This window comes from Pogona vitticeps, chromosome 5 (genome assembly GCF_051106095.1).
Source record: "Pogona vitticeps strain Pit_001003342236 chromosome 5, PviZW2.1, whole genome shotgun sequence".
Taxonomy (NCBI): domain Eukaryota; kingdom Metazoa; phylum Chordata; class Lepidosauria; order Squamata; family Agamidae; genus Pogona; species Pogona vitticeps.
In genome coordinates this window covers 176575785-176589053 of record NC_135787.1, presented here as the reverse complement: position 1 = coordinate 176589053, position 13269 = coordinate 176575785, and the positions used below count along the sequence as shown (strand labels likewise).

At 40.4% G+C, this 13269-nt stretch overlaps 1 protein-coding gene across 1 annotated transcript in view; it reads right to left on the bottom strand.

Moving 5' to 3' along the window:
- SYT10 (synaptotagmin 10) overlaps positions 1–13269 on the bottom strand; it is a 49790-nt gene that overhangs the window by 13076 nt on the left and 23445 nt on the right. The window contains exons 4-6 of the mRNA XM_072999938.2: positions 6020–6140; positions 4775–4946; positions 667–796 (exon numbers count right to left, since the gene is read on the bottom strand). Coding sequence (XP_072856039.1) covers positions 667–796; positions 4775–4946; positions 6020–6140 — 423 coding nt within the window. The remainder of the gene's footprint in view (positions 1–666; positions 797–4774; positions 4947–6019; positions 6141–13269) is intronic.

Genomic DNA, 13269 nt, shown 5'->3' with positions numbered 1-13269 from the left:
TAATGACATGGGAAAGGCAAATGACACTTTCTAACATTATTTCCCACAAAATGATGTTTTGCATCTTCTCCCAGGTTTACTTTCATATGGTGTTCTGCAATTTTCTTTTCCTTCCCCATTTGTATCTTTAAAAAATGATATCCAATGAAATGAAGAGGCCTATTTGGATAGAAGCTGCACGGATAGCTCAGTGAGTTACTTGTCTGACTGCAGAGCCTGAGGTTGGGAGATCAATTTACCACTCATCTTCCTGGTGAAGAGCCAGGCTGTGTGGCCCTGGGCAAGCTGCACAGTCCCAGGACGCTCCCAGAAGAAGCGAATAGTAATCCACTTCTCAGTACTCTCTTATCTAGAAAACCTTAGAAAGGTTTGGCACAAGTCAGAACTGATTTGATTGCACAAATTTACTATTATTAATTGGAAACAAGGGCCAGAATCCTGTCTGACTATCTGTGCGCTGAACAGATGTTATGGAAGCAGCTGTGGCTATTTGGCAAGGCAACAGTTGTGTGCCCGTAGTGTGCATGGCTGTACAACTAGCACCTCTCCAAATAACTATGGCTGGTTCTGTGACTTCCTTTTTCGGCACAGACATTTGAACTGGAGCCTAACCAAGGGATTAAATAGAAAGGAACAATAACTATACAGGCATTGTATTTAACTTACCTCTACTAAGGGATGCCAGTGGGTTATCGGCTTCCGGGGATATGCCAGCATTTCATTCCAATGGTCCCTTCCAAGTCCTTCTGCATCAAGTCCGGTCCTGCATACCCCAATCACCTCATTGTGCCCTACTCTGGGTTAAAGAAAAAAAAAAAAAAGGAATTCCTAAATTTTATTTTCAGTATCTACATATCATCAACATTAAAATATGCTGTAAAATAATAGAAATTATGGCTAGAATACCCATGTCCTTCAATAAGAATATCTAGAGTCTATGAAGTCTAGAAATTATGCAAGTCAAGAAATATCTGATACTTTTACGTAGGGCTGAGTGCTTATTACTGGGCAGAATGAGGCAATGGCCTTGGGTGGCAAGTACGAAGGGTCAGGAGGATATGTCAGAGTCAGATGAAAATTGCATTCCTATTTAAGGTCAAGGTCAAGGTTCCCCTTGACAAATTGTCCAGTCTCTAGGAGGTGGTGCTCATCCCCATTTCCAAGATGTAGAGCCAGCGTGTGTCCGTAGACAGTTTCCATGGTCATGTGGCCAGCGTGACTACACACGGAACACTGTTACCCTCCCACCAAGGTGGTGCCTATTTATCTATTCACATTTTTACATGCTTTCGAACTGCTAGGTTGGCAGGAGCTGGGACAAGTGATGGGAGCTCACTCCATCATGTGGATTTGAACTGCTGATCTTACGACCTAGCAGCTCAGAGGCTTTGCGGTTTAACCCGCAGTGCCACCACGTCCCTTACATTCCTATTTATCCTCTGCTAATTATGAGGAAGTAGAAAGAAAAGCAGGACACTAAAGCCTTAAAAAATGACAATGGAAAACATTATTTATCGATTTCTGAGCCAGTGCAAGAACATACCATATGCTATCAAGCATATTCTCATACCCCAAAAGTCCAGAAACTCATTTGAATAAATAAAGGTAAAGGAGGGCTGATTTTTTTTTCCTGGCAAATGCTTCCATTAAATTGTAACATACACACTGCTGTTTTTCTAATGACCTCATATAGGCATATTTGAGGAAAGCAGACTTTCTAGGTTAATTATTTGGCTTCTGCGTCCAGACTCATTTTCAGATATTCCTTTTAAACATTTATAAAATCATCTCCATTAAGCATGAGAGCAAAATGTACTTTTTATTTGGTAATGGAAGCTGAAGACATAACAACTGTCCGTAAATCCTGACCCAGGCTAAACAGGACCAGTCTGTTGACCAATTCAGTTTCAGGGTAAAAGTAATTCATTATTATCTAAAGAAACCGCTGTTATGGTCGATCTCAGCATGTTGACAAAATTAAAGTGAGAGAACGAGAGAAAAAGAACAGCAAAATATTATGCCACTTTACAGAATAACTGGCTGGATAGGTCAGTGGTTTAGATATCTGGCTGTGGAGCCAGAGGTTGGGAGTTTGATTACTCAGTGTGTCTCCAGGGAGAAGAGCCAGCCTGTGTGGCCATGGGCAAGCTGCACAGTCCCAGGGCATCCTCAGAAGAAGGGAATGCTAAACCACTTCTCTTATTGTCCAAGTGGACAAACCTACAAAAGGTTGCCATACAACAGATCGACTTGTTGACGTACAATGCATACATTAAAGAGTAACAGATTTATTTTAGAGCGAGTTTGCATCGACCAAAATCCACATCTTCAGACATGCCCTTTGTCCATATACCCTAATGACCAGTATAACAGACAAACTGACTATGGTTTCTTGATACAGGAATGGGACAAGCCACAAAAGTTCACACTGAAATAAATATATTAATCTATCAAGTATCACAATACTGTGCTTTTGTTTTTAATTCTTTTTCACCCTCTCCCCTTCAATTTTGCCATAATTAATTAGTGTTACAATTCTGAAGTCCATTCCAAAGTAGTCAGGTACCATTGAACAGTAACTGTCCCATTTTTTTTAAAAAAGGAAACAAAATAGTCATTGTTACTTAACTAAATCACTGGTACAGGTGGGTGGCTTTGTAGCAGAAAATATATTCCCCACTCTTAAATGTTGTTGTCTCTTCAACACCAGCAATAGAATGGGAGGAAGGCAGCAACCTGAGGGCCAGCACAAATCAGGCCTTGAACTATGTGATATTCCTCCATTACCACTGAGTACGGCCACATCTAAAGGTAAAGGTTTCCCTTGAAATCGTGTCCGACTCTAGGGAGCGGTGCTCATCCCCGTTTCCAAGACGTAGAGCCAGCGTTTGTCGGTAGACAGTTTCCGTGGTCACATGGCCAGCGCAACTAGACACGGAATGCTGTTACCTTCCCACCGTGGTGGTACCTATTTACCTACTCGCAATTTTTACATGCTTTCAAACTGCTAGGTTGGCAGGAGCTGGGCCAAGCGACGGAAGTTCACTCTGTTGTGTGGATTCGAACTGCTGGCATTACGATTTTGCAGCCCAGAGGCTTTGTGGTTTAACCCACAGCGCCACCCACATCCCAGGCCACACCTATATAACTGTAAAAGTAATTTAGAAGTTATAGTTACACTACAATAGGGGCAACACTATCCCTTATTAAATTACAATAATGATGTAATTGAAGGTAAATTTAATTCCAAAATCTGCAATCTTTGGCATGTATTAATAGGACTTACACAAGGATTCAATTTAACATTATTTAGTGGTAAGACAAAGGACTGGAGCCAACTGAAATACAGTGGACCCTGGACTTACAGACGGCTTGACTTACAGACTTTTCGAGTTACAGACGTCTCTGGCTGCAAAATTTAGGTTCGACTTGCAGCCGGAGAATCGACCTACAGACCAGAAAAAAAACCCAAAATGGAACAAAAATGGAACAAAAACGGCCGGTTACGGGATTAACCGGTTTTCAATGCATTGTAGGTCAATGGAGACTCGACCTACAGACTTTTCGACCTACAGCCACCGTTCCAATACGGATTAATTCCATAAGTAGAGGGTCCACTGTACTTAATGGGTTATTTCTCAAAGCTTTGTTTGAGGGGCTTTAGAGTCAAAGTATTAATGCTGGTGGTGCTGAGAGTTAAACCACCAAGCCACTGGGCTGTTGATCGAAAGGTTGGCAGTTTGAATCCACATGATGGGGTGAGCTCCTGTTACTTTTCCCAGTTCCTGCCAATCTAGCAGTTCAAAAACAGATGGTTAGGTATCACCTTGGTGGGAAGGTAACCATGTTCCATGTCTAGTCATGCTAGTCATGTGACCATAGAAAGTGGCTATGGACAAATGCCGGCTAATCAATCGGTTTACAAATGAGGAAGGGCACTGGCTCCTAGAGTCGGACACGGCTGGACTTAATTGTTGAGGAGAACGTTTACCTTTTATTAATGTATATGATCCGTCAGCACCTGGTGGTTTGTCAACAATGATGCAAAGCCTGAAACATTTAATCAAACTGGCCCCTCATTTTTGTGAGTGGGCTCATGTTCATGGTACTTAATATATATGTGTGCATGAATTAAAAACAAAAACATATAAGTTGAATGATGTTTGAGCATGCTGAGTGAGCACAGAAAAAAATAAGGGAAAGTTGTTTTATTTTCCATTTGTTTTTTAAATTGAGGTTACTTGACTGTTTATTTTTCACTTTTGTCATTATTCCTTTCAAGCACCATGGGCTGAAGCTGTAAAATGGAAGGGACTGGATCCAGAGTTATACCTGGCTGAAGCAGACCCGCTGAAATTAGTGTGATTTAATTGTATAATGCCTAATTTTGTCCCTAAAATTATTTGTACTAGTCATAGCAACTACTTCTATGTTTCTACATAAATTATGTAGAAAGCCAATGTGGTGTTGTGGAGCAAGTATTGAACTATGAATCAGGAGACCTGGGTTCAAATTCTTGTTCAGCTATGGAAACTCACTGAGTGGTGGTGGTGGTGATGATCGTGAAACCTCTCAAATATTTTACATACTTTGAAAAACCCTAATAGGATCACACCATAACTTGGATGCCACTTGATGGCTCTTAACAATTATGTCCTGTTGATTTCAGTGGGTCTTCTCTGAGCAAGGTGAAGTCTGAGCCAGCCCAAGTTTTACATACAAAGCAAGTTTACAAGTTTTGTAGAAACCCTTCATCTCTAGAATGAGAACATACCGGTCATAGTCCATAACGGCAATGGAGAGGCTGACTTGGTCCACATTCTCTGGAGGGATGTCAAACACAATGGCCTCACTGTATACCGGATTGAGAGTGTTCTTTTTAATACTTGTTTTCCTCTTTTTCAATCTCCGGCCTTCACACATCAAGGATACCTTGACGTACGGATCTGAGATTATAGAAAAGGCTTAGCAACAGGAAGCAAAGGGCAGGCGTACAGACAATTTTCACAATGAAGCAGAACTTGGAAAGTTACTTTTAAGAGTAACTGAAAGATAGAATGACATGTGGAAGCCATCTGTAACTGTGGTAGGATGATGCTTTGGGTGCTTGATCCTACTGCTTAGTTAATGGATGGCTTCCACTGTGTCCTCATATTAATTCTCCTTCAAAGATCCGGTGGAGAGCCATTTAATGGTAAAAAATGAGCCAGATTTTTCAGGGCAGTGAAAATCCAAGTGCCCTACTAAGAGTAACAAACAATATCTCCAAGACAGGGGAATATACAACAATAAAACAGATGAAGTATAGAATCATGAAGTTGGAAGGGGCCTATAATGCCATGAAGCCCAACTCCCTGTTCAATGAAGGAATACAAATCAAAGGATAGCTGCCAGGTAGTTGTCTAAATTTCTCTTGAATGCCTCCAGTGTTAGAGCACTCACCACACACATAGGCATCCTTCAGTCTTGAGAGACTACGGTAACGTGCTCTGCATGGAGGACTTGGAACAGCGTCTAGTGTTCTGATAGACTGCTGAGATATTAGAAAACCTAATTCTGAATTAGCTGAGTCTGCATATTTTCCTAATAAAAAAACCACCTGCAGACAACACTTTTGGATGTTCTTTCCTTTCCTTTTTTGTGTGTGCAAGTAAGTTAACAGCTTTCCATGGAGTAAAATTTAATTGCAGACTAGGTCCCACTATATTGAACAGAATATACTTTGAAGTCAATATGCATGGATTTGTAGCTGAAAGCAGTTGTTTACAATATGAACTTAAATAATGCTGGGTGGATTCACACCTATTTTAAATAAGATTTTATTCATTACATTGTTCTTAGCACAAAGATTATTCTGTTTCTTGATTTTGCTCTGTCTTTTTCTGATCTACTCTTTTTCAGACTCAAAAATCGCGCTCTCAAAACTACTTTTTCCTCAACTGTATGAGAAAGGTATAGGCTGTACACATTTTCCCATATATTTAAAACAACCAGGTTAAGTGGAAAAGTAGATACTCACCTGATGAGCCAGTGATGTCCATAGCTTTGAGATTTCTGCATTTGATGACTGTGAGGGTCATTCTTCCTGCCGTAGGCAAATAACAAAGGGAAAACATGATCTCCCCCAAATCAACGCTTTCCTGAACAAGGAAAGGAAAAGAAAATTGTCCAGTACTAGAAACTAGTCCTTTGAAACAGAAAACACACACACACTTTCTGAACTATCGTCACACTTCAAAAATCACACAATTGAGTTGTTACTGTCCCTGTATCCTGAATCTTGCCTAACAGCACAGTGCGATGGCTAGGATTCCTAGTTGCAGTTGGGAAGTCTGCGGCTCTCCAGATGTTACCGATTCTCAGTGCCCAACAGCCTAATTGATATTTGGCAGTCTTGAACCTCTCAGAAGAGGTAGTGCTCTCGCCAAATTCCATTCAATTCTACCATGAAATAAAAATGTTAATGACAATGAAGGTTGTAATATACAAGAAAAACTGAAATTTGGCTTTGAGAATGCACATGTATGATGGATGCTCTATATTATTTGTATTTTTTTCCACAGTTTGTCATGCAGTTGAGGTCTTTGATACAGAGAAGTTAAAGGTCTTTGAAATATGGGTTTTTCACAGGATGCTAAGAATATCCTGGACTGAGAAGGTAACCAGTGAAGAAGTACTAAATGACTTGGAAGTGAGAAGCACTAAAATGAATAAATAGTCCAAAACCTCAGAGAACAATAAAACGCAGGAAGCTAAAATACTTTGTTCATGTGATGAGAAAGAAAGGCAACAGACTGTTACAGTTAATCACTCAAGGGAGAATGGGAGAAGAACCGCAGAGAGGAGACAAACTGCTTGGTCGAAAAATCTTGGGGTTTGAATGCAATGCAAGGTCATTGTTCAGAATTGCCATGTCTAGCTTCAACATAGTCATGATGACATCCACCCCCCCTGTAGGACAGGAATAATAATAAAAATCTGCCTCGGAAGGATATTGTGTCTAAAAATATCAACCAAGAAACAGCCACAGCAACACACAATCATCTGTTAATTTCTCATGATAGTGAATCCAAATGTAGAGATCTGCATTTACAAATTGATGTTTGGATTTCGAGTGAAGTAGAACTAGGCAGACCTTTAAGTTCATCTGAATTCATCTTGTACAAAAAGAGAAAAAGGATCTATGTCATATGATCAAATACAAACTTTTTTTCTAGATTCAGCTACATGATGTATATGCAACCAAACTCTCTTCATAGTATGATTCTACTTTGGCTGATTTAGTCTAATTGTTCCACAAAATGACATATGATATGTCAAGGACTATAATCAACAACTTCCTTTTCCCTTTAATTAATAGTCTTCTTTGATGTGTTCTCTTCCTTTGTATTTTTGGCTTGACTCCAGAACACATTGGTTTAAAAACAAAAGGAAAGCGCCTGATGTAACTTGCCTAATTGTAGAAATGTGGAACTAGATGCCAGCCTCTGATGGAAAGTCGTAAAGTCCTTCTTGCAATTAAGTTGTGAATATGGTTACAGCCTCCTTGACAGGTAGCTTTAGATGGGCAGTGTCTAGGGACCCTCCCTCCCCGAGGCCATAGACTGGCAAAAATCCAAAAACCTGCCACAAAAAGTAAACAAAAAAAAAATCAAAGATCTGGAAGTCCACTTCAGGCTTTGCAGGGGGTGCCCTGCAACCAGTTTAAAATGTGAATTGGTACCCTTGGAGAATTCTAAGAAGAGCAATGCACATTTTAATTTCTGCTGGGAAAAGGTGTGCCCAAGGCCAGGCTGAAGCCTGCACAAATGGTTCTGGAGAAAGCCAGCAGTGTCTTCTTCAGACAATGAGGAAAGATACTCTTAATTCTTATCTTTCAATTCTCAACATTCAGAAGTTCATAGATCCTTGTAGTTGTTATGTGCTGTCAAGTCAAAATTGACAGGGCTTTGAAGGTAGGTATGGCATTTAAGGAGTGCTTTATACCAGTTTCATTCCCCCAGTCAGTTTCCCTGGTCAAGTAAGGAATCAAACCTTGTTCTCCTGAGTCCTACTCCATCACTCTGTTCACTACATCGCACTGGGTACCCTACATATATGGAAACACAGCTGCATTTTTCATTGTGTGAAAAAAAAATCTTCCAGTTATATGTAATTTCTTTCATTTTCATGTAATTTTGTATGTCTATAAGGTGTCACAAGTTTATAGATTACTCATTTTTTAATAGTGCAGTTCTACTTCTAAACTCAGCCATCTCAATTCAGAGCCTAAGGAAAGAGCAGGTCCACAAGATAGCAATTACCCTGTTTCCCCGAAAATAAGACCTAACCTGAAAATAAGCCCTAGTATGATTTTTCAGGATGCTCGTAATCTCAGCCCTACCCCCAAAATAAGTCCTAGTTAAGTGAAACCCTGCCGTCCACCTTTGTGCAGCAACTAGAAGATGACATGACTGTAAAATAAAACATCCCCTGAAAATAAGGCCTAATGCGTTTCTTGGAGCAAAAATTAATATAAGACCTGTCTTATTTTTGGGGAAACACGGTATGTAGATATTATGAGATCATTAAGAGCATTCATCAGCCTTAAAACACTTGGCACCAACGCCCTACATTGCAAAATAGATTTTTCTCATAAAAATAACATGGAAAAAAAAAACACACCTGGACTTTAAAGTTGTGATATTTTGAACATGGTGTTAGGTCACTGCTAGTCTGGCTGCATTTCAGAGAGCTTTCAGGACAGCTTTGTTTATGTTCTGTCTGATTCACAAAAGGCAAAACAGCAGGTGGTGGGAAAGGCTGTATCCTGAAAATGCCTGTCAAGACAACCTGCCAACAGAAAAGCTGCTGAGATCTGGCGAAGAAACATACTCCAAATGGCGCACCAGAGAAACTGGAAATGGATGGGGGCATTTTCACTGTGGCAAGTAGCATGGAATGTCAAGATTGGTTCATCCACAGACATCCAGAGATACACACAAAAAAGTCGTGGGATTCTGTATGAGGATCTCTTTCTTTGAGAGTGCATCCATGCAACTACACGGGTGTTGGTGGCCGCAAAGGACAGCTGGCGCACATATATTGGAAAGAGGCCACTCAGGGCTCGGATGTACGAGGTGCTACTTTTCTTTTTTTGTCCATAATGGTGTCCCTTTACAGGGTTTTCTAGGTAGAGAGTAGTCATCCTTTTTTTCTGGGGATGCCCTGAGACTGTGCAGCTGGTCTTAAGCTACAATGACTGCTTTCTCTCCCCTGGGAGGCACAGTGACGAATTGAACTCCCAACCTCTGGCTCCACAGCTAATTCACTGAGCTATCCAACCAGCTCCCCCTCACTATGGAGTGCAGTATACAGTATATAGCAGTCTTCTAAGTGGCAATTGAATAAAAAATTAGCATCTTGAGTGGCCCTGAGGATACTATTGAACTGATATGCAGTTGAACATTAACTGGGGTGGGAGTGATCAAAGGCAATTTGAAAGAGTTAATATTTTCAGTAATAACTTTGACATAACATTCAGTATTTAATGTTAAGCAGAGTTAGAGACAACTTGTTTCGAGGACCTAGAAGAGTGCCGGACTTTCAGGGACAGGGCTCTGTTGTTATACGCTATCAAGTTGCATCTAACTTATGGTGACCTTAATATGGTTTTCATGGTATATGACAAAAAGAATAGTTTTACCACTACCATCCCAGAGAGTTTTTAGAGCCAAGCAGATATTTAAACCCAAGTCAACTGAGTCTTAGGTCTATCACTGTATCCACTACACCAGTGGTTCTTAACCTTGGGTTACTCAGGAGTTTTGGACTGCAACTCCCAGAAGCCTTCACCACCAGCTGTCCTCACTGGGGTTTCTGGGAGTTGCAGTTCAAAAGCATCCGAGTAACAAAGGTTAAGAACCACACTGGTGATTCAGCAGGGATGAGAGACTTAATTTTCAGGTGGGGTGTCTACATCCATAGACTTCCTTCTTTTCCCATCTCTGCTACCTTCTATCAGGTATGGGTATCTATTTTAATGGTTTGACATGCATATCTTTTTTGCACAATTTAAAAACTATGCACTCTACTATACTTTGCTTTACTTTATATGCATTATTTCCCTGCATTGCTTATCTTGCTATTCCGTGTATGCTTGTCTTATGTTTTCTACAGATTTGAAATGTGCATTTTCATATGTATGTTTTTTCAAATACACATATTTTCTCTATTGCATTAGCAATCATATGGTCATGTGTAGATTCTTGAATGCTCAGTGCCTCTGGTCCATATCCAATCCAAGCAGTAAGGGTTGGAAGAACTCTATAAAAAGTCTGTTGTACCACTTCAGGGAACTGTAGCCAAAAGAATTGCATTTTGCTCTGGAAAACTAGCACCCCACAAGTTCAGTAATGAAGTTAACTACAACAGAGACTTTGCATTCTGGCATAGCATGTAAAGGGGAGATGTATTATAGCCTGAAAATATTTATTTTGCACTCTTATGGCAACATCTGTTGGCAAGTATGTTACCATACCTTGATTAACATTTTGCAGAGCAACCAAAAACAAGACAAAATTATTACAAAGATAGACTGGGCTTGCAAGCCATCAGCTGTAGTGTAGAACTAGTAATATGTTGGCTTTGCTTCACATTACTCTTACCCTGTTTCCCTGAAAATAAGACCTAACCTGAAAATAAGCCCTAGTATGATTTTTTATGATGCTCATAAGCCCAAACCCCAAAATAAGCCCTAGTTAAGTGAAAGTCCACCTTCCACCATTCTGCAGCAACCAGAAGATGACATTGTATTTAAATAAATGTAGATTGTTGTACATGAAAAAAAAAACATCCCCTGAAAATAAGCCTTCATGCATTTTTGGAGCAAAAATTAATATAAGACCCAAAAATTAATATAAGCTCAGCATAGGCCAAAATACTATTCATCATGCCTGCTGATGCAAGATCATTGGTATAATTTTCAGTGGTGAACCATTGCAAGGAGTTAATGTAGGCATTTTCTGTACACTGAGTCATATAACTTGTATATGATAGGCCACACCTATGCTAACTTATTAACTTGCAGCACTTCAAAGTTGTATCAGTGGAGTTGCATTGGTGCATGTAACATACAGTATCTTGGTCACAGTGTCTCAAATCACGCTTAAAGTTCTGTACTGTTTTTAAGGATGAGTAAAGTATATTCCCATTCTTAGTTGAAGACTGGAGCCAATCATCAGAAAAATATTGAGATATGAAAGGGTAGCTATGAGCGAATTAGAAAAGATCCTTAAGTATAAGAACATGTTGCTGGAGCCCAAGGCCAATATCATCCATACCACATATTCCCGATCACTAGATATGGATGTGAAAATTGGACAATGAAGAAAGCTAAGTGGAAAAAAATAATTCAAAATGCGATTTTGGTGAACAGCTTTACAGATACCATGCACTGCTAGAAAGACAAATGGGTTCTAGGTTAAATCAAGCCTGGACTGTAGAAGAAGCTAAAATGACTAAATGGGAGATATTATACTTTGCACATTTCATTAGAAGGCAAGATTCACCAGAAGAGGGAATAGTGGTGGGAAAAGTAAAAGACAGTCAGGAAAGGGAATGAACTTACATGAGATTGACTGACTCAATAAAAGAAGCAACAGCCTTCAGTTTGCAATACTTGAGCAGGCTGTCAATGAGGGGACATTTTGAAGGTTATTAATTCATAGGTTTGACATTAATTGGGAAACAACTTGAGAGCACATAAAAACAATAATATCTTCCCACCCCCATCACAAATAACACTAAATTAACATTGGCTTTAGTTATGGATGCACAGACCACTACCTATTTGGGATATGTAGATGATCCTTTATATTGCATTATTTGGCCTTCATATTGCATTTAATGCAGCAAATATCCTCCCAATGTATTAATTTATGGTTGGTTTGAAAGCATGACCTCTATTAAATGTGCAGTGGTTACAATTCCCTATTTGTACGTAGCTGGGAGACTCGCTAGCCTCCTTGGCATGCACTTCAAAGCATCCATAGCTCTGTACAAGACCCAAATGTCTTCTCTAACTGTAGTTAAAGAGGAGTGAATGTGATTAAGAATGTGACAGAAATCATCCCGGCTAAAGAGGAGCCCAGTGATCAAGACCCATAAGAATGTCAAATGGGATTAGGGGTTGCCTGAAACAATGTTGAAGGACAGTGGAACAGCCATAGATGATCCTGTTAAGCCCCCCCCCCCCCCTTTTAGAACACAGTCCTCAGTGGCTGGAAAAATCTCCAAGTCTGAACTTGGTGCTGGAGATAATATAGTAATGTGAAGAACAGATGACAGAGAAGGCCTGGATGGAGAAATGGACAGAGGTCAGCCTTGAAAATAATTGATCCACTGCTCAACTATTCACCTTTCTTTCATCTATATGCTGTCCTTTGATTTCCCATCCCAACAACGTGCACGTAAAGATGAGGGAGAAGGAATTATTTAGCAAATGCTAGACTTTGTATCATGTGGGACGTGGTGCTGCTGCGGGTTAAACCGCAGAAGCCTCTGTGCTGCAAGGTCAGAAGACCAGCCAACATAAGATCGAATCCACCTCCCGTCACTTGTCCCAGCTCCTGCCAACCTAGTAGTTTGAAAGCATGTAAATGCGAGTAGATAAACAGGTACCACCACGGTGGGAAGGCAACGGTGTTCCGTGTCTAGTTGCGCTGGCCACATGACCACAGAAACTGTCTACGGACAATCGCTGGCTCTACGGCTTGGAGACGGAGATGAGCACCGCACCCTAGAGTCAGACACGACTGGGCTAATGTCAAGGAGAATCTTTAGACTCTGTATCTGCACATGTTTTAATAAATGCTACTGGGTTAACTGACTCTGGTGGTCGCTGCCTCATTCTCCTAAACAGGTTCACACAGTCATGTGTTATCCCAACAGCTTCTCTCCTTACATGGCTGATAGTTTGCTTATGCAGCCGCTGGTCCTGGAATGTTCAAGTATTAATGGCGGGAACATTATTCACCTTGCACATGAATGCCAAAAAGAACTGCAGTGAAAATGACAAGCCTTCCAGCCAGTCCATTATAAAGATAAAGCTCAAAATTGGATTAAATTTACAATTCTTTAATTGTTTGCGACTATCTTACCTGAAGTACTGCCTGTATATCAAGATCCCTCCTTCTTCAGCATCCACAGTTGAGACCAATGAGGTTAGCATGCATCACATGTTGGGCCTTCTCACCAGTGGCCCCAAACTACTGAAAATCTCTTCCAGTA